The 24,560-nt window shown below is 41.0% G+C and overlaps 1 protein-coding gene across 11 annotated transcripts in view; it reads right to left on the bottom strand.

Annotated features, from left to right (window-relative positions):
- The window catches only part of DGKZ (diacylglycerol kinase zeta), a 202,169-nt gene that overhangs the window by 62,334 nt on the left and 115,275 nt on the right, over window positions 1-24,560 (bottom strand). For 5 of the 11 annotated variants that reach the window (XM_042443105.1, XM_042443114.1, XM_042443121.1 and 2 more), the window contains 2 exons: window positions 4,708-4,816; window positions 2,504-2,599 (listed from right to left, as the gene is read on the bottom strand). In XM_042443105.1, coding sequence (XP_042299039.1) covers window positions 2,504-2,599; window positions 4,708-4,816 — 205 coding nt within the window. Of the gene's footprint in view, window positions 1-2,503; window positions 2,600-4,707; window positions 4,817-6,709; window positions 7,399-11,716; window positions 12,506-22,002; window positions 22,131-24,560 lie in introns of those variants that run through there. The other 6 variants (XR_006100996.1, XM_042443055.1, XM_042443075.1 and 3 more) reach the window with 6 other exon arrangements.

The following is a 24,560-nucleotide window of genomic DNA, read 5'->3' as shown; positions in this document are numbered from 1 at the left end:
AGTGCTTTGATGCCATGATGTATGGAGATAAAAGAGGGGGGCAAATCAAATGATAGATGAAACTGAACAACAAACAAAATCAGGATAAACTAGAATGAATGGTGGGAGGATTAAAACTATAAAAACAAGGAAATTTGCTTAGCAGTTTCTGTGGGAAAGAGAAGTTCCAAATGCTGCTGCTGCTGAGATGGACAAAAAGGAAATGAGAGAAAGAACAGGAATGCTAATGCATGCACACTAGAGAGGGGCAGCATTACTGCTAAAAATCACTTTTGCTTAGCTGTAGAAGTTTCCAACAAGCTCTGTGCAGGTGCAGAACAATCCATATGTGTGTCACAGAGACTAAAAAACCCCATACATTTACAACTCTCCCACCCTCCAATCTGCTTCAGAAAAGTGAGCAGAATAAACCTGATTTGGTAGCTATTCTACGATTTCTTCTAGGGTTACTATAAAAAATGAGGAAGAATTACCAATTAGTAATTGGGCCAATACCAGCAACATGAAGGGGCACATTTTTCTTACATCAGCCCTACCCTCATCTCCTCTAGCACAACTAATTGTTCATCACAGCCTTATAGAGTGTGGAAGTAATTACAGTCGTCCCTCCACATTCGCAGATTTGACACGTGGGAATTTGATTGTTCGTGAGTGTCATGCCATGTGTGTGTGCACTTCACGCCTTCCTTGGTGCCTCAGAAACCTTGGGCAAGCTGTCTGAGGCATCAGAAAGAGGGGCAAAAGAAGTGCGCATGATTCCCCACCTCCCTTCCAATGTCTCAGAAAGCTCAGGCAAGCTCTCTGAGACATCAGAAGGAAGGCTGGGGACTTACGCACACTTCTCTCCCTCCTCCTCCCATGCCTCACAGAGCCTGCCTGAGCTGTATGGGGCATTGGAGGAGGAGCAACAGCAGCACACAAGAGTTCCCTGGCTTCCTTAAGGTGCCTCAGAAAGTTCAAGTAAGCTCTCTCAGGCATTGAAGGAAGTAAGAGAGAAGCGCATGTGCTTCTCTCCAACCCCTCCCTGCTTGCCCTGTAACTGGTCCAACTGAGTCAGTTACAGGGCGGCAGGGAGAGGGAAGAGGGGCAAGTGCATGTGCTTCTCTCCAATCTTTCCCTGCTGCCCTGTAACTGGGGGGGCGGGGGGGGGTTATTTGCAATTTCCCCACATTCGTTGGGTCCTTCACCACAACCCCCCGCGAATGTGAAGCGATGACAACAGTTACAAGTAGGTAGTTACAGTGTGCCCTTGGCTTACGCAAGAATCCGTTCCGGACCCTCCCGCATAAACCGAATTGCACGTAAGCTCAAGCCCCATTCGAATGAATGGGGCTCGTGCTCACGGTGCAGGAGAGTGCACACGCCAAGGGTGCGCTCACCATTCATTCTTCCGTCGTGTGGCTTCCACGTAAGCTGGAAGCCACGTATAGGGTGCCTGCCTATAGCGTGGGTGCACTGTACTTGTAATTACCATCTTTCTACAATTAGTGACACATACGTGTATTACATTATAATTACAACTTTGCAAGGCACAAGGCTACTCTTCTTGTAGTTAACGCATGCTTTTTTTAAACAAAAGTGTGGCTGCACTAAATGGTGAAGGATAAACTAAATAAATAATTTTTTTATTTCTATCCCTATTTTTGCCAAGCAATCAAAGTGGCGTACAACAAGTTAAAATACAACCATATATACACCGTACCTACCCTTAAAACAAGATTAAACAGTATAAGATTGAAAATCAACTAATAAAAAAAAATCATCATGGGCAGAGTTCACTAGATGGGAAGTCTTGTCTGTTGCCAGTATTTTATTCCGGGAAGGCCTGCCGGAAGAGATCCGTCTTAATGGCTTTTTAAAAAGCTCTCTAGATTGTTAATGTGACAGATCTCGTCTGGCAGGCCATTCCATAAATTGGGAGCAGTTGCAGAAAATGTCCTCTGGGAGGTCGCCGTCAACCTGGTCTTTAAGAGTTGTAATAAATTCCTCCCAGAGGACCTGAGGGTATGGGGCGGATTGTATGGAAGCAGGCGATCCTTTAGATAGGTTGGGCCCAAGCCATGTAGGGCTTTAAAGGTGATAACCAACACCTTGTACTGTGATTATCCCATGATTGAAGCACTGACTACAGCTGTGCTTCATGATCTATTGTGGGTGTCAAGGAAACAGTGAGATGGATGGGAGGATGGTGTGTCACAGAGAAGATTTTTTTATTCAAAATAACCAAAACCAATAATTTTAGTAATTCCTGAGAAATGGAGTAGAGTGGCTTTTTCAGAATTGTAACTACAGTGGTTATCCAATTAAATTCGGGACTTTGAGATAATAAATATGGCAACAAATTGCTTTTTAAAAGTAGTTTACCAAGCTTTAGACTTCTGTTTGAGTGATTTATGGGACGTGTGACTTTAGATGTTTTCTGGTTCCTCACCACCAGATGGCAACATATCCTCACACATTGAAAGAATCTAGAAGGCATGGACAGCTTCTTATCAAAACTTACCAACATTTTTGCTACACAGTTTTGCTCCCCAACATAGCAGAAGTCCCCAGAGACATTGGTTTCAAACCAGATGTGCTCCCCATAAACTGCACCCTCCTGAAAGACAAAAGAAAATGTACTGTTCGTATTCTGCAGTGTATAAGGGAAGAAGCACCTCTGTGTCTTTTTAGACTGTAAGCCCGAGGGCAGGGAATTGTCTAACTAAAAGATTGTATGTACAGCGCTGTGTAAATTTACAGCGCTTCATAAATAAAGGTTAATAATAATAATAATAATAATAATAATAATAAGCATACTCAGTTAGGGCCTGACCAGGATTCCACCTATAGATGTCAACTCCAAGAGAAGGACTATCTCATCCCTCCAGCTCAGCCGAAAAGATAAGCTAGGAAGACAGATATTATATTGGTCATGCCAACTACCTCATGGTGAGATTCCAATGCCACACTAATTTACTTCATGATATCGCATCATGTTGCAAGTGTTCCCTCTCTAATGCTTACTAACCACTACCAATGACAATTAAGCAGTGGCAAGGAGACTCACAATATGATGGTGCAGGCAGCCTATCAGCCAGGGTAAGGTTGCTTCCTTCCAATTCATCTGAAGGGTTTTGGTTGAACCAATAAACACCACAAATCAATGTTGTTGGCAAATATGAAGAATAGACTGGCCACATACTGTGAGGTGGTCAAAATGTTCATTCCTTGGCAAAACCCCAAACTATTTTCAGGATGATTATTTTCAGCATATTTTTCATCATAAGGAGGAAAAGAAGGGGGAAATAACCCAACAGCACTTTTTGAGGCTAAATGATATCTTTCAGCATAGACTTTCATGGATCCCTGTAGAAGATCAATTGTGCCTGATAGACTGGAGTTCATAAAAGGCTATGCTGAAATATATCAGTTAATCTCAAAGGTCCGCTAAATCCCCCACTCCTTACTCCTGATCTTTTATTTTATTTTCAAGACATAGGTTGAAAACACACTACAGAAATAATCCAGTTTGAGACTGCCCTAATTGTGTGCTAGGGAATCCTGGGAATTGTAGTTTTTGTGGTACCAGAGCTCTCTAACACAGAAGGCTAGATGTCTCACAAAACTGCAGTTCCTAGAATTCCCTAGCATTGAAAATATTTATGAATCACACTTCTGTTGAAAAAGCCTCTAATATACCATTATTTTATAAACAACAACAACTGTGTTTCCTGTTCTTCTTTCATGAACTCATTAAGATATACAGCAGGTCCTTCCCTTACGCAGGAGATCCATTCCAGATCCCCCCATGTAAGGGGGAAATCCGTGTATGCTTGCACCCTATTGCAAACAATGGGATGCGTGCTCGTGGTGCAGGGCTGCATGTGTGCCACAGGTGTGTGCGCCATTTCTTTAATTGTCACGCAGCTTCAGCGTAAGCTAGAAGCTGCATATAGTGTGCCCGCGTATGGTGCGGGCGCACTGTACTAAAGATTCTGGGTTGGCACAGACTGCACCTACTTAGCTTCAGCAAGGTGGTGCCAGATGTCAAATCATGTACCAGTCAAAGACACCCCTGCATCTAGTCAAGAAGGGAGAGGGGGAAAAAGCAGCAGTAAAAACTGAGGAGCATCCAATGTAATGTACAGAAGAAACTGCACACACATCTCAAGATACTAAACAGATGGTTGCTTCAGTAGTAAAAAAAATAGTAAAAAAAAAAACAAGTTCAGAAATGGGCTCCATACCAGAAGAAGGGTGGGATTTAAATTCAATATGATGAATATGATTATAATTTCAATAAAATTATAATTCAGTATATGATTATGATACTAATAATAACAACAACAGAAGCAACAACAACAACCACAACCACAGGAACTGTCAAACCATTCACGGGACAAGTGAAAATATATTTATCTCATACAGTAAATGGTCTGACAGCCTGTGCTCCAAAGATTTCTGAGCTATGATTCTAAATAGTTTCTGAAGAAGGTGTTAAGACACAAGCTGAAATGTGTTGGGCCTTTTTATGATTAAAAAAGCAATTTTTCAAGCATCTTGAGATGTGTTTCAAGTTTTTCTGTGTATCTAGTCAAGAAGGCTGGCTGTGCATGGATTTATATTGGGAATGGGCAAAGCCACAGGACCAGTAATGGGGGGGGGGGCGGCGGGAGGGGGCTCCCTTTCTTTAATTTGTAGAATCCAGTAAAATATGGAACTTACACTCCAGTCAACGGTACTACGAATTTCCCGCTCTGAATCGCTTCTCAGGGCTAGCGTTGGGACTGGTTGGGCTACCATGTGCTGGAGACCAGACTTGGCAATAGCTTTCCTGAAAAACAGGAGAAAGAGCAGCTCTAAACATATTTTGTAGAAATGCATCACTAAAATACACAGGATTCACAGCTCCACTGGAAAGGGATGCTAAAAAGGAGACAAGGAAGGGGTAAAAGGGGCACTCCATGAATTAGCATCAACCCCAGGAAGCAGCCTAGAACAAGGCATATATTTCCTCAGAAAATACTTACCCAACTCAACACTAGTAAAAGAATCTTAACTTCTACTTCTACTGGTGACTGTGAGAAGCAGTATCTATTTATACCAATATGTGTCAAGCCAGTTGTACACAGCAGTTCACCACGCAGATCAGACAGTTTATATCATGCCGCTACTAAGGCAAGTCATGACAAAAGCCTGCACAAGGTAAGTTAAAAACCAAACTGACTCCTTGGAAGCAGCTAGATTGAAGACAGCTCTCAATCCCTTACTTCTAATGAAAAAACAAAGTGCTCCAATAGATTATCATTTTCTTGAAAGAACAAAAATTATCCTTACAGTTTCACTGGTATTTCAGAATACGAACGAAAACAATTTTCAACCTGCTTCTTGAATAAAATATTATGGCTGGCATGAGATGGGAATTGGGATGAGATTTCAAAATATATGCCCAAAATAACACAGGGCATTTACACAAAATCAAATCCATCTCTGTCTCCTTGTTTCTTCCCTCCCCTCAAGTCAGAAAAGAGATTAAAATATGTATTTTAAAACTGAATGTATTTTTATCCCACCCTTCCTTTAACTAGCTCAAGGCATTTAATGCAATTTCATGGCTTTTACTCTCAGAGCTGAAGTTGACCATGTGTGACTGACCTAAATTGCCCCAGTGAACTTTGCAGCTAAGCAGGGATTTGAACCAGTCTGTGTCTAACATGTTAGTACTCCCCTGCAGTGAATCAACATTACACTCACGAAAGTGTATTGAAATAATTGGTATATCAAATCTATAATTGGAACTGCTGAAACTCTCCCCATTGCCAGAGAGAGAGGCAGGGAAGTTAAAAGTTTGTTCACATAAAGAACAAACATAAAAAAGCACAGAGGGAGTGCATTATGCAAGCATGTTAAGAAACCCATAGGTACCTTTAAGGTAGGTCATTAACTGTCTAAAGTATTTTAGAACAACCATTTGTTAGATTCTGCCACATCAGCTCTAAGAGAAATTCACACTGGGTATTCGATAGCAATTTCAAATCCGCTACGAGGGAAGCCATGGGAGTACAGCCAGTTCTTTAATGGTGGGAGGACACCTTCAAGAACTAGATGAGAGACCAGTCTCAGCTGCTGCCTGGCAGTATTATCTGAGAAAAAAAATAGCAAAGAAAAAAAGGGAAGCCAAGATTATATATCACAGGATACTAGGCAGAGGTTAAAACCAGTCTTAGGTAGAGGTTAGATTATTAGGTTTAGAAACCTGAAGTTTAAATCTCCGGTTGGCCATGACACTTGTTGGGTGGTCTTGGACAATTAACACTCTCACATTCTGATCACCTTGGAGGAAGAGCCATGTAGACTCTCCCTCCCCAACACACTGCATCTGCCTGGTACTCAGAAAGCTAAGACCATTTTGCTTCAACAATTAATCAACATGAGAATGAATTAATGTTGCCATGGCACAGTTATGCTGGCCTTTCCTTGCCCCTTACCAGCTCTTTTCCAAGTGAAATTAGCAGTACTCATCTAGCCATTCATATGGCAATAAGGCATAGCAAATGTCAGCAGAGTCTTCACTGTGGGCAAGACCCATTTTCAGCTATTTGTGTGCAGTCAACATCTACCAGTTGGTTCCAAGAGACACTTTCTCAACTCCCAGCCAGTGGAGCATGGGTGGTGCAAAACACCTGGCTAGAGAATTTCAATCAAATGCCACTGTGGGCTGAAGTACCTGTAGTGGCCCTGAAGCCCATGGGTTGCTCTGCTGTGTGCAAACTCTGCAGGTAGCAGGTGAGAGGACCTGTGGCACAGGTAGTGAGGGTCTTGTAGGATGGGCCCCAGGTCAGTAGGATGCTGTGGAGGTGGGCTGGTACCCAAATAAAGTTCCATTTGCAGCTCTTCCCCCTCCTGCTCTGCTGTCAGACCTGTTCCTTCAGAGCCCGAGGAGGCTGCATCCTCACTCCAGTCACTCTCCACCTGTCCCTCTTTCAAGGATTCTGAGCTGCAGCTTCTGGTACAAGGTGGCCACCTCTTTTCCTCCTCCTTCTCCTCATACACTTGGATAAGGCTGGCTAGCAGCAAGGAAGGCCCTATGAGATGAGTGTCGATGGCGCGCACTTGGCCACCACGCTTCTTCTGGACAGAAAATCTAGGGCTCAGGCGAGGGGTGGTGGTGCTGGATCGCCTGCGGGAATTCAGCTGATGCCTGTGCCGGGAGCCCAAGCAGGATAGCCCTTGAAGTTGGGCACTGGATCTGTGCCGGCGCTGGACCAGTACAGTAGAGGGCTGACCCACCACAGAGCGCCGCCTTGCTTTGCTGGCAGGCAGCCCCACCAAGCTGGTGTGCCGGGCCCCCGACAACACAGCCTTCTTCCTGAAGTGTCTTTTGAAAAAGGATTCCATAGCGAATGGGGGGGAGGGCTGTTAAAAAAGAAACCAAGTGTTTTACATGGGGAGCTCACTCTCCCCTCCAGACTACCTAATGTAGCCTCCTAAAGATCTTAATGCAAGTTATGAGATACTCCAAGACTCAAACCCCCCCTCCCACATGTTCAGTTCTGTGTAGTTTTCAAACAGGAAGTCACTGGGCAACTCTCTATAACTCTTGTCAAGCCAAGGCATCAAAATTATTATTTATTATTTCATTTCATTATTTCCTGTCAACTGCTCCCAGCACCTGCTATCTGCCACAAAAAAGTGTGGATAACCCCATCAAAAAATCTTCCTTCCTGACCATTTTCTTATAGCAGAAAATAACCAAGTGAAAGCATTACATATTGAATATTTTTTCACCTGCAACTCTTTTCTAAAAGTGAAAACCTGAGAGGATATTTTCCCTGGGTAGAGGAACTCTGATACAGACCTGAATGCCAGAACTCTGGTAAACCACCTCTGAAGCCCCAGGATTAAACATGTCACAAACAGCTACAATGCAATGTGATAACATCCCTCCAATACTGGGATCCTCTTAAAGATGTTCACAGAATAAAAGTTCCCCATTTGTCCTGTTTTCTCTACAACCACTTGTAACCCTACACACTCCAAAAGCATGTCCAGAGAATGGGAGAGGTCCTCCTGAATAATGTAAGATGTAGAAGGGTGCAGGTAACAGGAGATGATAACCAACTTTTTTTTCTGTAAAGCTTAAGACTGCAATCACATACACACTAACTGAGTAAATTCCATTGAACTAAATTAACATAATTTTGAGTAGGCATGTATAACATTGAAATTGCACAGAGAGTTGCCATGATTTAAGGTTTAAGCCAGACATTTATCTCTTTGCCCTCTACATCCAGTCTCTTCCTCCCTTCACCTTCTCATGTCCTTTTCATTTCTTTTTCAGTATAGCAGAGATCCTCAATGACCATTGCCACTGATTGCCAGTCCTCAGTGAGTTTTCAAGAATTTGTGCTAATACAATAACAACATGGTACACAAATAGTACCAGTCCTGTCACAATGGAGAAAAGAAAAATACAACTCCACTACATCATATTGCTTAGGAAGCACTGCTTTAATGGGAGAAATGAGGCAACATACCCCTAATAATTTCCAAGTTAAAGGAGCTATCATCCCTACCTGGCCCTGAGGGACCTTGAAGCAGTAGTACACACACTGGTAATCTCTTGTCTTGATTTCTGTAATGCGCTCTACATAGGGCTGCCTTTGTACCAAGTTCGGAAGCTTCAATTGATCTAAAATGCTGCAGCCAGATTGGTCACAGGAACATCAAGATTTGACCATATTACTCCAATATTAAGATCTCTTCATTGGCTGCTGATCAGCTTCCAGGCGTAATACAAAGTGTTGGTTATTACCTTTAAAGCCATACATGGCTTGAGCCCGAGTTACTTAAGGGAATGCCTCTCCCTACACAATCCGTGCTGCACTCTTAGAACATCAGGGAAGAAACTATTGAAATCTATGAAAACTAGACTAACTACAACTTCCCATAAAGCATTTACAGCCACGGCCCCTAAATTATGGAACAACTTACCGGAAGAGATCTGTCTCATTACCACCTTTGAAGCCTTTAAAAAGGCATTTAAGATGGATCTCTTCCAGTGGGCCTATCCATCTGACCTTTTATAGCTGATTTTATGGAACATTCCCACTCTGATGTGATAGAACGGAAAATTGACGACGATTTGTCCTTTTTAGTGATTGGTAGTAATATTGCTGTTGTCTTACTGACTGTATTTTTAGATAATATTGTATTTTGTATTGTATTGTGGTTTTTATTCTTTGCTGTAATCCCGCCTCGATCCGCTGGGAGAGACGGGAAATACACATAATAATAATAATAATAATAATAATAATAATAATAATAATAATAATAATAATAATAATAATAATAATTATTATTATTATTATTATTATTATTATTATTATTATTGGGCTCTGGCTCCTGTTATCCATTTTTGTATTTGGATCAGAAGCTCCTTCAACACCAAGGCCTGGAGATTTGACCCACTAAATATCTCTAATCAGGGTTGTGGTAAGCTTCACATTTTCTTGACAACAGGCAGCTGAAGCTCTAGCATAATAACTATGCTAGCCAAGTCACGCAATGCAGGTTCCTTCCTCCCAGGCATCTAGCAGGAAGTATGACTTTTTCAGTCATGTTCCACAGATTCTGGTATCTCTTGCCTTATTCTATATAGGGCTAAACATAGCTTGTTCTAACATCTCACTGCAATTCAGAAGCATATAAACAATGCCAGCCAAGTCCATTAGCTGTAATGGGCCAGTCACTTTGGATAGCAGAGCACCAGGAGTGGTAAATTCAATTATTTTCCCTGTCCTGAGAGGACCACTGCTGCTCTGTGCAGGAAGACTCAGGCATTTGGGAAGTAATCTGGGGACCATTCACACTACACTGTTGTAACACTATTATTCCACCGTAACTGCAATAGCTGTGTCTTATGGATCCTGGGGTTTGTAGTTTGGTGAGGCAATGGAATGTTCTGGTTGAGCATACAATTCCATACATATACACTGGAAATCTCAGGAGTCCATAGGACAGAACCATGACAGCTATAATTGTGTAGTATAAAATGGGCCCAAACCCCATGCTTTACCAGTCTAATAGCATGTAAAAAGGGCAGCGCTACTTCTGCCTCAGGCTGTTCCCTGCGTATTATGTATTGCAAACTGAGATACTGTATATGAGAGTTAAATCCATAAATTAGAACCAATAATCTAAAATAAATTAATTCCCATAAATACTTATAACTACTGTACACTACATTACAAATGTAACCTGCCTGAACGTGGTGTCAATCCTTTTTTTGGTGCAACTGTAATTTTTAAAGGTATTCATACTGCTATGGGAGTGTGGATTCATTAAATGGTGGAAGAGGACTGTCTTATGTTCAAACTGATGGCTCATTCTGTGCCGCCTGTAAGCATTGTTGTTGTTGTTGTAAGCAAAAGTTCAGAAGTAAAAGTTGGATGTGAGTGTATATGCTTGGAACCTTATTTGCAACTCACTCATTTTTAAAAATGGTTTTCAAAGCTTTAGGCAGTTCTCTGGTGGACAAAGCTCTGCAAACTAAGAAATCCCAAATACAAGTAGAACTAAACTGCTGTTGTTCTCGGCTGTCTAGCATACCAAGGATCCCCCATACACCAAGCCAGGCAACCCCTAACTTAAGAATCCTGTCGGTTATTAGGCAATCAGCAACAGGAAATTGACTACAGGAGCCCTACAGGTTACTAGGCAATTGAGTACAAAGGCTCCAACAGCAGTACCTCCTCTGTGTCTTTTTGGTGGCACAGTAAATGGTGGTACAATATGGACATCCCTATCCATGGATATTCTTTTGGTGCTTCAGAGGAGACACAAACTTCTATTAAGTATAATTAAACTGGAATCAGGTTACTTGCCAGTGCCACGCAGGTTAAGGGAGGCCACAATGCAGCCCAGTTTTCACTCCTACAAAAGGCAACAGTGTACTAGAAAAATTATTACAGCAAGGGCAGGCTCTGAAGCCTGCCAGATGGGGTTTTTCCTATGACACTAGCTACTCTCGTCCCCAGAATCAGGAAACTGCTTAAAGTACAGGCGCTATTAATAATCTCCACTGTTGACACAAGGACCTCATGGGCTCCATTCACTATCGCTTTGCCATCAGGATGCTAAAGAGTCTTGGGAAGCTTGGCCGGGGATTTCACTGCAACTCCTCTCAGCTCACATGCCAAAGCTTCCCTTCAGCTCATGTTTCCACACAGACTCCTTACTCCCACACCCTTCTGACATCTTAGGATATATTTTCTCATATAGGCAGCTGCTTCACCTCTCTCTGCTCCACAGAAGATCCTCTTTCCAGTCTTGCTAGGCTTTTGCCTCTCCTGACTCTTCTGTTTATCCTAGCCAACCTGTATATCCTGCCATTTAGCAGCATGTAATAAGACTGTGCCTGCACCATCCCGAATGCTCATTTGGCCAAAGACACTAACTGGAAATGATGGGGCAAATTCCTTGCTATGGCTAGTAGGTCCTCCAGTCCATGACATTCAGAACACTAGATCAGGCAGGTGGCTTATGGCTGCTGCTCAAGGGTAGGAAACACATGTGGCTACAAGCCATGTGGCAGCTTGAGAACAAGGAGGGTATGTGTGTCACAGGGGATCTTCCCAGGCCCAGTTCTTCCACTGCTTTCCCCTGTCTGTGTATGACATATGAGTCATAAACTCCAGGCACCCACCTGGCACAAAAACATGAAGCTACTCACATGTAGTGAATGGTCCTCGAGATATGAAGCCTCCTGAATCATCTTAGCTCTCGATTCTTATTCATGAGGGACAGTCAAGTGTTTAACTGAGCACAGGTTGCCTTCTTCCCCTCCCCCTCACCTTTTCACCAGAAAGGATGTGATTGTTAAGGTGCCAAGAAATAAATAAATATCCCAAAACAACAACAACAACAACAACAACTTGAAGCACACATATATAACTACAGAAGCCTCCACAGCTTGAATGCTGACCTTCAGATGCAGACTTACATGTACACAACACCCATACAGAAGGAGGGAGCCAAGATGGTTGTGCACTAGCAGCATCCTGTTTTCATAGCAGCATCCTATTTTCAGGCTCTCTCAACTAAACAACTGCAAATGCCTGCATGTGCACCTGCTCATACTCAGCCTTTCTATCAAATAAAACATTACTGGTAGTAAAATGAATGCAGACATTTTAATAGTGCCAAGCTGACTGGCTTGGTAGAAGATTCTTTTGTCCTTCAGAAAAATAGAGGAAGATTTGCCCCAGCCACACTTTTGTGAGGCGGCCAAAGAAACAATTCTACACACTTGTGCACAGATCTCTCACAATGAATATTTAAAAATTCTCTACATGCATACCTTTCTTGGGCATGACTAATGCACTTGTTTAAATCAGTTTAAAACACTAATTCACCCACTCAAAGGGCCATGGATAGTGTACTTTAGTGAGGATGCACCCAAATCTTCAACTTGCTACACAGAACTATAGTGCCTGGATACCATGACTGTTGAAGTGAGGTGAAACTGATTTCAACCTGTTGTGCAGACATACCTTTAATTCATAGGTATCCTCTTTAATAAGTCTCAATCTAATTCTATACTGACTCAAAAACGAGAATCCAGTTGGGACAGCCCCATAGTAGGGGCCAAAAAATTCTGTCAATTCGCCAACAACTGATTGTTTCCTTATACAGTGGTACCTCGGGATACGAATTACCCAGCTTACGAATTTTTCGGGATACGAAAAAATCCCATAGGGATTTATTGTTTCGGCTTACAAAGGTTTTTTCGGGTTACGAAAAAACCCCGGCGCTATTTTAAATGGAGCCGCGGCGGAGCCGCGGCTTTTTCTCCATTAGCGCCTATGGCAATTCGGGTTACGAAGGTTTTTCGGGTTACGAAATTAGCTGCGGAACGAATTAATTTCGTAACCCGAGGTACCACTGTATAACATCAGCACTCACAATACATAAAGCAGAAACCTGGCCACTTTATGTACAGTGTTCTATCACAAAGGACATACATAGCAACTCCAACCACTCCCACAAAAAGCTACCCATTTCTTCTTGTAGAAAAGATTTGGTGGGACAAAGAGATCCCATTAACTACTTAAGCAGACTAAGCTGTGATTAAGGTGTGCCTACCTATTAATGTCCATGGGCATGTGGGTCTCAAGAAAAACATCTATGAACATTTGGAACAGAAATGGAAAAAAACCTGCCCACGGATGATGTAGACTCTTATCTTGAATATTTTTTTCAGTGCAATGATGGATGGGCAGTTCGGCTGGGCATATAGAATAATGTGCCTTTGGGTTAGAATAGAAGGCCTGCTGAAGACCATTCACTGTTGTGGCTCAATCATTCAAATCTATTTTTAAGCCTGTGTAACCATATGGCTCATTATCTTGAGATTTGGAAAGCAGTGGGCTGAGATTAGACCTTATTTTGAAACACCAAGATGACTTTCCCTCACCTTTCATTTGCCTAAGGAAATGATAGTTTTTTCAGCCTGCAGATCCTTGATAAGGCAGGGAAAATATGTTTTTATTTCTTTATGCCATAACACATTGCTTATTTATATCCCAGTTCTCCATCAGAAAATTCATAGCAGTTTTAAAAAGGCTGCACAACAGTCTCCCCTTACTATAATGAGCAGGCTCAGCATCACTTATGCTAACATTGTGACTAAAAACAGTGTGTGTCTATCTTGTGCAGAGATCAAAGAAAATCAAGAAAAATAGAATTGCAGGATGCATCCTAACGAACCTGAAACAATTTGGCAAATCCAATAAAAGCTTTGTATATATTTTAAAATGTTGCTACTATTTCTAAACAATATCTGTCCATCTGGGGGAACAACTGAAATTATGTGGCAAAGGATCGTCCTTATTTACATGAGACACAAAGACCAGGAAGTTCTCTTCTACTGGTGACCATATAACCACTACTCACAGTTACTGAATTAATTAGGAGTTTATTCAATAATCTCTATGCAGCGTCTGGTAACATATGCACTACCTAGCAGAAAGGCAAAGTTTTCTGACTGCATGTGGGTCTCAAGGCATGTGGGTTTACTATTGCCACCAAATTTCAGATACAGTACTTTGGTAACTACTTGCCTATTCATTGAGAGCTGGTACTGTATAGTTGTTTTAGTGCTGGACTAGAACTCTGGAAGACCAAGCTTTTAATCCCACTAAGTCACAAAAACTCACTAGATGACCTTCAGGAAGTTACACTGTTTCAGCCTCAGAGGAATCATAGCATCATAGAGTTGCAAGAGACCACAAGGGTCATCCAGTCCAACCCCCTGCCATGCAGGGGAAGGCAATGACAAATCTCCTCTGAATAACTATTGCCAAAATACCCTCTCACAGGATTGCCATAAATTGAAATAGATTGGAAGGCATAAAACAACTAGTTCAGCCACAGAAACTAATAGTCAGATATTAAATAGGATAGAACAGGGAAGTATAATCCACTAAACTATTTCTCTTCTGCTCTGCCAAGCAGAATGCCAGAATCTTTTATCAAGTAAAGAATATTAAGAAAAATGTTCCCTTTGCAAAGCATGTCTTGTGCTTTCAAATTTTCATGTAAAACAACCTTCTGCTCAGCAAGCTACAACTACCAAATAATCCTTTCTCAAAATCTTGCAAACACAGTAGTTCATCTTAATAGCATTCTGTGTTTCCTGGCTCCAGTTTGCCCAGCAATTATACATCTTCAATCTTCATTTTACACTGATGCTGAGCTAATTATACCACAAGAACATTTTTTTTTAAAAAAAATGTTTTTGCTCTGTCTTATCAGGGACTGCACAGTCTTCACACAACCCACTCCAAACTGTCAAAAGGCTGGTGGGGAGATTCCTGATTTGTTGAGATTCATGCTGTATCCCACCTCATTCCTACTGTACTGCAGCAGGATGTTATCATCTTATGTAAGATACTTAATATCTGGTGCAAGGTAAACATTCTTTACATGCATACATGCACAAGCATCACACAGATAACTGTCTAGACCAGGCAAAACATGTTTTAAAATTTATTCCCTGCTGCATTTTTAACAGTACTAGTTATTTGTTCTTATTTTGAAGCACCAACTGCAAGGAGAAGAGACCAACTAAGCTATATTGCATAGTGTATTGCTGAAAGGTGCTTATTTAGAGCCACAAACTGTGAATGTTTTCAACACAGGATGGAAACTGTCAAACAATAATAAAGTAGAGCTTCTTGAATAGGAAACCACTAATTAAATACAGCCTGTACTACATCTGCAACAGCAAGGATGGTCAAGGAGGACAACCTTCGTCTAGTTCTTCTTACTAGAAATGAAGGCAGAAATGGGTTAATATGGGTGAGAAGCTGATGTGACATGTATTTGTTTTGCAAATATTTTCTCTCACTGAATAACATGGGTATGCATGCATGCACTCACACTATATTCCTTTCTTTTGGGGGGGTCGAAGCCTGAAGGTTGATGGAAATATTCAGCCCCCATCTGAGTATACATATCCACCTGTTAGCACACCCTGCATACCCTGCACTGCATTTTTGGGGTCCTCATAATTTTGTATCTCATATCTGGTTTGTTTTTGAAAGAATGATAATCTTTTAATAAAATTGGGTCAGGTTCCCAGGTGCACATCCAGATAAATAAGACAATAAAAAATCCAGATGGGTGTATTAAGTGCTCCTTCCTTCCCCCAAATCATCTGCATTTCCTCCTGCAATTTGAGACAAAGGATTTCCAGGCATCCAAAGAAGTAAGCCAAACCTTCTGCCTACCCCGTTGTGTTTCCAGTCAAACTTCCTTGTCCATTCATCCTGGTGATATCCTGATCCAATCACTGTTAAAAGCCATCAATCAATCAATCAATCCAGAATCCCATTGTCAATCTCTGAGAAAGGGCATCCAGCCTTTGTTACCTGGTGTGATAGCCTATTGTTTGGGAATATACAGTATTTGAAATATAAATATGGTTCAAAAACCTAACTTCTGTGCACACAGTTCCCATACACTTTGGCACTCCATATATGTTCTGTGTTGCCCTCACAGCTCCTAGTCTGAGGCACTCCAGCTTTCTATTGTCTACTCATCAGACTCACCCCACTGGAAAACCCTAAAACTTTGCTGTCTATTCCCATATTTCCATTTTTGGTTAGCTCTATATGTTGTGTCTTTGCGAACTGATATTGCAGTGTAATTGCACTCTGCATATTTTCTAAATAAAACCTTCTTAATTCACCACAAACCTGCAGTTCTCCTCAGTTAGTACTGGTATAAACAGGTGCATATGTTTCAAAGGTTACCCAAGCTTCTTGCAGAAGCCAATTTCCAGAATATTTGAAGCAATGCTGATAGTTGGTGGGGACCCTCCAGTCCTCCATCTTTAGGTAACTAACACATGTGGCCACACAAAATGGTCAAAAATAGGGGATGTGTCTACACATTCCACATGTTCCCTCTTTAGCATGCCTCCCCATCTCTTTAACAGCCTGAGTGGAGTGCAATCTGTAGGTGCTTTGGTATTTCATTTGTAAAAAAGCTATCTTCTACATAGAAACAGTAGGCTATCACCTAGTCAATTAGATTTGTGTGGGTGACAATGAAGCAGAGGGCAAATGCTCCAGCTTTTGTTTGCCTTCAGTAACTCCCACTGTTTCTTACAGGAAGAAACCATAACATTATTTTTCCATACCGAAATGTGAAAGCTGAGGAAAGCAGCTTCTCAGCATTACATATCTCTCAGCTCACTGTGCACCAAGGTCTCACCTTTACCAAGAAACCAAAAAGTGGCACAAAGTTTCCAGAAGGATTGTGTGAACTACTGAGTCTTTATGCCACCCATTTCAATTCAGGTACATCTTCTGTCCCATATTATTATAAAATTTTGCTTACCATGCATTTTAGCTATTAGTAATTTTCCTCCTAATTTTCTGACATGCCTCACCAGACCTTTCAATCCACCTTCTCATTTGCCAGCCTCTAATATCCATGCAGACTACAAGTGCTAACAAAAGGCAGCTCAAGAACATGAACGAGAATTAGAAAAGAAACAATTACAGATGTTCAAGCATCATGGTGGAAGGAAGCAATTGAAGTATGGCTTTGGCCATCATGACACAATAGATTTTAGATTCTTTTTATAATTTTCTTTTAATCTAGAAAGATGTTCTATAGCTTATCCAGTGGAAGAAATGTTAACATACCATCACAATGATGCATAATGAATCTGAAGGGAACACACCACTGTTGTTGGATACGAAAAGTCACTGCAGCTGTGAATTTGAGATGTGCAAAGACAATGGCTAACTTCTGAATTCCAGACAAATGAAATTTTAAATAAACCCTGGTGCTCCCAAGAAAATTTATATCAGAGTAAGATTTTAAAAAAAGTTTACCTTAAAAGAAAAAAATGTCTTCCTCCAAAAACTGAAAGGTCATCATGCAATTGTTATTTTCAAAACCCTGTCTGAGACAATCTCTTTTGAGGCTAATATGTCTGAGCAATGTTTAACTTATATATTTTTTTGAAATTAGATGTTTTATGCTTTAATGTTATCAACTATTTCAAATATGCAATGAATAATTATACACATGCATGTGTGTCTAAATAGACATTGTGTGCTCTACAGATACAAAGTCCTGATTGCATTGGCACCAACTTGTATTATGGAGTCTGAAAAATTTTGACATAATTAGTTGTGGTAGCAAAACCTCATCTTGGAACGCTGGGCCATCAACTGGAAAATAAAGAAGCTATGAGAACAGAAACTGGCTGGTATGTCTGCTATACATGTATTGCAAAAACCAAGAGGACAAGGAAGTAGTAGATGGAGGTTGGGATGTTAGCAAACATTTTAGCAAATGTGCTTCCTAAGAGCCATTTATTACATTTTTTTTGAAAAGTGAGATGCAAAAATGTAACTGTTACCTAACAACTGGTTTTTTGGTAAACAAAACTCAAGCCTACCACTACAACAGAATGTTGCCTAATCTTCTTCTGGGGCCTATGCACAGGTGATGTATTCCATTAAGAAGCCATTTTACTCCATCTGCCACAATATAATGACCTATGGCTCATTGTGAAGATGAGGCAATTTTCTTTCACCACTATGAATTTTGGCATTATTGTGGCATGAAAAAAGTTGCATGAGCCCTGACATGGGTAGAGCCATGTGTCACAATCAGGTAACTGGCCAAATGGGATAATTTAAAGAGGCCTTTTTAAAATGATTCCCATTGAAACCAATTCAGGAATAGTTTATATTCTTGCATTACTGGTATGATATTCTCAGATACTACAGGGCACAATAATGTTTGTTGCAACTTTTCTCCAGATTTGCATCCTCCAGATGGTTTTCACCTGCTTCAGATAATGTAGCTGATTATGACAGATCATGGAAATTGCAGTCCAAAACATCTGAAGGACAGAATGTTTGGAAAGGCTGCCTTACTTAGAACCTTAGATACCCAAAGATCTATCTGTAAAATATGAGACAGAATGTTTAAAAATGAAATGCAAATTGCTATGTCCTAGAAACTTGGGGTTCTGACACCAAGAAGATTTGGGCAGAACGAAGAAAAATGTACTCTAAACCCTGAACAGGTCCCATTTGACTGGTTGCTGCACTGGGAACACAGCTCTCATCTCACACGAATAAATTTAGACAGCTTTTGCCAAAGGAACTTGCTTTTTATACTGGCTTGAGTAAGGAGCACAGCTGCTCATTCCCAAATCCCTTGATATAGCATGGGGGGAGGAATTTTTTTCGAATATTTTTCAGTAGTAACACCGCCCTGCTGCAGCCTCAGGCCTGTGAGCTGGTGTCAGAAAGAAAAGGGGTGGGGAGAGCTTCCACAGTGCCTCTTCTTATTGGGGGCCTTAAAACTCCTTCCAATTCTCCTACAGTGAAAATGCACAGAGGGATAAAGGTAGGGGCAAACAAGCAAACAAAAAATGGTGTGTGTGTGTGTGTGTGTGTGTGTGTGTTAGATTTTTCTTTATCATTTTCCGCTAAAGACTTTTTTTCTGGAAAAAACAGATTATGGAATACAGTATTGTCTTTTAGAAATGTATAAGACAATTTTTAATATTTATTCCTTTGACATTATTTCTAAAAACTATAACTTTTATTTATTTATAATTTATTTGCCTCCTATCTCTTAAACTGGAACCAAGAAAGTACAGAAAAGATACTTTAAAAACAATACAATTTATAACAACAGAATTAAAAATACCACATTAATATAACAAGTTAAAAATCTCAAATCATTAAAAACATACCAAGTTAAAAACACAAAAACTATTAAAAACATAGGCCTGTTACAGACTGCCAAAATAAAGCTGCTTCGGGTCTCTTTGGAGGTATGCTATTTAAATGATGCATGGGTCCTAAGAGTCCGGAGGTCGCACCAAAGCCACACTCCATTCCTAAGCACTGGAGTACAGCTTTGGTGCAGCTTCCAGATTCTTAGGATGCATGCATCATTTAAACAGCATACCTCCAAAGAGACCCGAAGCAGCTTTATTTTGGCAGTCTGTAACAGGCCACAGAAAAGCAAACACCCCAATAAAAATTCTATGATATAGCCATGTTAGTATGCAAAAACGGTATGGAAAGAGATCTTGTAGCACCTTTGAGACTACCTGAAATAAGTTGGTAGATTGAGCTTTCATAGACTTGAGTCTGCTTCCTCAGATGCATTTGGTGGAGTGAAAGCCCCAATAAGAAGCCTCCCTGCGTGCACTCACACATTAAAAGCCTGCTTGAAAAGTGTTTGCCTCTGGACAAAAGACAAGCAGGAAGGGGCTCAGCCTAGCCTCCCTTGGAAAGCATTCCAGAGGGTAAGAGCAGGCACCAAAAAGGCTCTTTTTGTCCTCATCCAGCAAACCTATGATGGTGGCAGGGCCAAGAGAGGCCCTTCTCCTGTGAATCATAAAACTCTGGCAAGTTCATTACGTGAAGATACAGGTTTTCAAACAGGCTGGACCTATGCCATATAGGGCTTTATGGGTCATATCCAGCACTCTGATGAATTAAGCCAGTAATCAAACTGGTAGCCAATGAAGCTGTTTTAACAAAGGACTATTAACTGGCCTGCTTAGCAGTCTGGCTGCAGGTAGACATTTATGCAAGGCTATGTCTAGTATCACAGCCTGTGTGGAGTAGCGGTTTCAGTGTTGGACTATGACACTGGAGACCAGGGTTGGACCATGTAACCCAGTGGGGTGACTTGGGGCAAGTCATATGCTTTCAGTCTCAGGGGAAGGCAATGACAAACCCCTCTGAACAAATCTTGCCAAGAAAACTCTGCAATAGGGTCTCCATAAATCTGAAACAACTTGAAGGCAAACAACAACAAACGTCCAGTATTCCACATCATTGTAATTCCTGATCTTGGCTTCTCATCACTTTTTATAGGAATGAGTGCAATGTGTGTGCATGGCACTATGGAAGATTAGAGTACAGTACAAAATAATTTTCTTTGTGTTACTAATGTTGATCGTTTCTTCTGTTTTTAATCTTTCTTTTTTTATCTTCTCTTCATAAATTGGCAAAAAACAGAGATTCCTTATAGATCAGGATCTTGTAGCCCTCTTTGTAACAGTAAGTATTTTAAAAAGCAAATTCAAATTGAAATTATTTGCAGAATAAACTGTACCTGTATTATATCAAATTTGATACTTTCATGCAAAAGAAAGCTACATATAGTGCATCTGATACAGAGAGCCCTTGGTATCCACTGGGGTTTGGGTCCAGGACCTGCTGTCGATACTGAAATCAGTGGATGCTCAAGTCCCGTTACTTACAATGGTACAGTAAAATGCTGTCCCTTTTATAAAATGGAAAAATCAAGGTTTGCTTTTTGGAATGTACATATATTTTTGGAATATTTGCAAGCTGTGGATGCTTTAATCCGCAGATAAAAAATCTGTGGATACTGAGGGCTGACTGTATTCCTAAAGTAATTAAAATCACTTTCCGTTTGTAAAGGGTTCTAAATATTGCATTTTTTCAATTTTTCCTGAAAATTTCTGTTTTTCTATAGGGGAAGGGAAAACAGTCCTTCCCCACTGCATGGCTTCAACATTTCCTGAAAATGTACATCTCTAAGAATGCACAACAAAGCAAGGCTGGTCCATTATTGTTGAGTCCCATCTACTTAATAGACTCACTAGCCTTTGGCTGACAAGACTTTTCTTTTTCAAATGAAGGTGTTGTTGTTGTTTTGGTAGTGGTGGTGTAATATGCTACCCTCACTCCTACACAGAGATGGTTTTGTGTATCCCTTCCCACCAGAAAAATGCAAATACAATGTGCTCAGAGCAAAAGTAAAGTTTAAGTATATTAAACTGTGAAGTTTATCGCACCAGGGTTAAAACGTAACTGCAAATGAATGCCTTACCAGGTGAAAATAACTACCTTAAATGTGAATGTAACTGCACATTGTTCATTTCTGTCCCTCCACTTCACAAAACCATAGAGTTGCAACATGTAAGAGTAGCATGGGAGGACTACACAACATAGAACACAGCTTGTGAATTGTCCAAAAGTTTGCAGCACAAAGCTAATTTTCATTACCAGAAGTATGCAGATTTCAGTAAAGTCCTCTCTCTCTCTGAAGCTAGGTCAATCATAACAACTCATAGAACAGATAAGAAACTACCAGCCTCCAAACATAAAGTTCAAGAGGACCAAACTGCAGTTTGTTTAAAGCTTTGGTGGCACACGCAATAACACTGGCTCACAACTACACTCCTTCCTGAAGCTTCCGAAACCAGTATGGAGCAGCTCCCGCTGTTTACAGCCAAATGTCTTATCCTGCTTTCCTACCACACTTAAACCCCCCTGTCATAGAGTGAAGGTCATTTCACACACTGAGATCCAACACTGCCCTTCCCTCCCTCAGCAGTTTCCCATTTCCTGAACTTGAATGGCAAACCCTAGGCAGAGAATATTTAACACAGGAGGAGGAGGAAGAAAAGAGGGCAGAGTCTTTTGTGACCTGATCCGGCGCTGAAGCAAGAATCCCTGCAGGTGAAGAGCCTGGGGCAGCAGCGACAACAGTAGGAGAGGCTGCCAGCCCTTAAAAGATTCAGTCCTAGTTTGGAAAGAGAGGTCTCTGTTTATCCCTCTGCCTCCTCCCCAGGCTGCAAATCATGACAGCCCTTCTTTTAAAATAACCAAAGGCACTTCCTCCTACAGCAGCTATGGGGGTGGCCACCTCTAGAAGGGGCGGGAATGGAGTGAGTGAGTGAGAAAGAGAGATATGCATACTTACTGACCCCAGCCAAGCTCAAGCAGACATTCTCTGCTGCATAAGGAGCACACACAGCTGTATCACTCAGAGAGTAACTGCTTATTTTGTAGAATTCAGAGACATAGCTGTGTTAGTCTGGAATATCAGTATGGAAAAGGCTCTTGTAGCACCTTTGAGACTAAGGGCCCGAACAGTCAGACCAAAATAAAGCTGTTTCGGGTTATTTTGTAGGTATGCTGTGTAAATGACACATGCATCTTAAGAGGCCAGAAGCTGCGCCCAAGCTCCAGTCCTTCGGCCTGGAGCGTGGCTTTGGTGTGGTTTCCGACCTCTTAGGATGCATGCATCATTTAAACAGCATACCTTCAAAGTGACATGAAGCAGCTTTATTTTGGCCTGTCTGTTCAGGCCCTAAGTCTCAAAGTCTCTTTGACACTTTCAAAGTCTCTTTGAGATTAAGGTCCAAAACACACTGCAGAAATAATCCAATCTGAGACTGCTTTAACTGCTCTGGATGAGTGCTAGAGAATCCTATGAATTGTAGTTTACTGTGGCACCAATGCGCTCTGATAGAGGTGGCTAAATGTCTCACAAAGTTACAGTTCCCAGAATTCTCTCACACTGAGCCAGGGCAATTAAAACTGTCTCAAACCGTGTTATTTCTCCAGTGTGTTTTGGACCCAAGTCTTAAAGGTGCTACAAGATCCCTTTGCATAAGTACTTTGTATTTTACATCATTCTCCCTCCCCGCCTTCCAACCATAAAGTGCATGGAGAAACAACAGTGTGGAATCTCACAGAATCGGCCAATTAAATTTCACACGCATTGAGGTATATGGCATAAAAAAGGGCCTCAAGTAAATCCCAAGCTCTTAGGAAGACAATGAGACCACTTGCGATAGGATTTTTTTACTTCTGTATATCTGGGCATTTTCCTAACCTTGCCAGCATCTTCCTAGCTTTTCAGTACTTCATTCAGAAGACAAAGGCCTGTTACAGACAGCCAAAATAAAGCTGCTTCGGGTCACAGTGGAGGTATGATGTTTCAATGATGCATGCATCCTAAGAGACCAGAAGACACACCAAAGTCATGCTCTAGTCCTTAGGGCTGGAGTGTGGCTTTGGTGCGACTTCTGGACTCTTAGGACACATGCATCATTGAAACATCATACCTCCACTGTGACTCGAAGCAGCTTTATTTTGGCTGTCTGTAACAGGCCAAAGAAAACTATACTAGATATGCACAGCAGGAGAAACCCCACATCATGAGTAGGCAAGCTTTCTCACATACAGAATCAAGTCTTTCCTACCTGCCCTCTGCCCAGCTACATCTGCTTTTTTACTCACTGCAAAGCCTCTTGGCCCATTTTGCTTTAGCAAAAGGTCACCCTGCTTAATTTCCTTTCAGTTCTTCCGCTTAAACAAACCTTGTTTTTGGCCACAGCCTTAATTTAATAGTGTTTCTCCATTACCCACAAAATATTGCCGACAGCCATGTTAGTTCAACAGAAAAAAAGACTAGATAGCAGCACAATTACAAAACATTGATTCTAAAGCTATTACGCTATCACATCTGTTTCTTTTATTTGAGCAAATGGTGACGTAGTAAGAGCTCTACTCACTGTAGCCAAAGCACAGGATGATGTTTTGCTCTGAAACTACAAAATGATTTCCCTGGGGGCTTCTTGTGCAAATCAGGAATTTCCTAATCCATGTGACACAATTCTTCTTTCACTTTTCACATACGTTAAATATACAGACAATAATTTCAAAGGGAAGGAAATTTTGCATTATTTCCTCAGCAGAAATGCAAACACATTCCAAGTCACTTTTGCTGCATCTCTTTTCCACTGTTCTGGTTTCATTTTGCAGAATGTTTGTTCTAGATTGTCTCTTAAAATGGAATCACAGTAAAATTGTGCCAGGAACAAACTCAGATGACATGATATGCACTTCTTGTTCATACCTTTACTTTAAGGAAGGTTGAAAAGTGTGCATGTGGACAGTACAACAGCAAAACAGTTTATGCTTCAGTACATTTGAGAGCAAGCTTGAATAGTTTTTTTAAAAAAAACAACAACATAAAAGGCCCAAGGCACTTTCAATGAGCATTACTTTTTGTTTTCTCATTTGTACCATCTTTCTTACTGGTTGAACTATCAAAATGTTCTTCTGAACAATTTTCCTCCTACCAAATAAAAATTCCATAATCACGGGAATACACTTAATTTTCATGAAGAACACATTTTCTTTCCCACTAAATAATAGGACAGTCTAAGAACAAACTTACAAAATACCATTAAC

Source organism: Sceloporus undulatus, chromosome 1 (assembly GCF_019175285.1).
Source record: "Sceloporus undulatus isolate JIND9_A2432 ecotype Alabama chromosome 1, SceUnd_v1.1, whole genome shotgun sequence".
NCBI classification, from domain to species: Eukaryota; Metazoa; Chordata; class Lepidosauria; order Squamata; family Phrynosomatidae; genus Sceloporus; species Sceloporus undulatus.
Note: the sequence above shows the minus strand (reverse complement) of the source record. Positions and strands in the feature narration are given on the sequence as shown.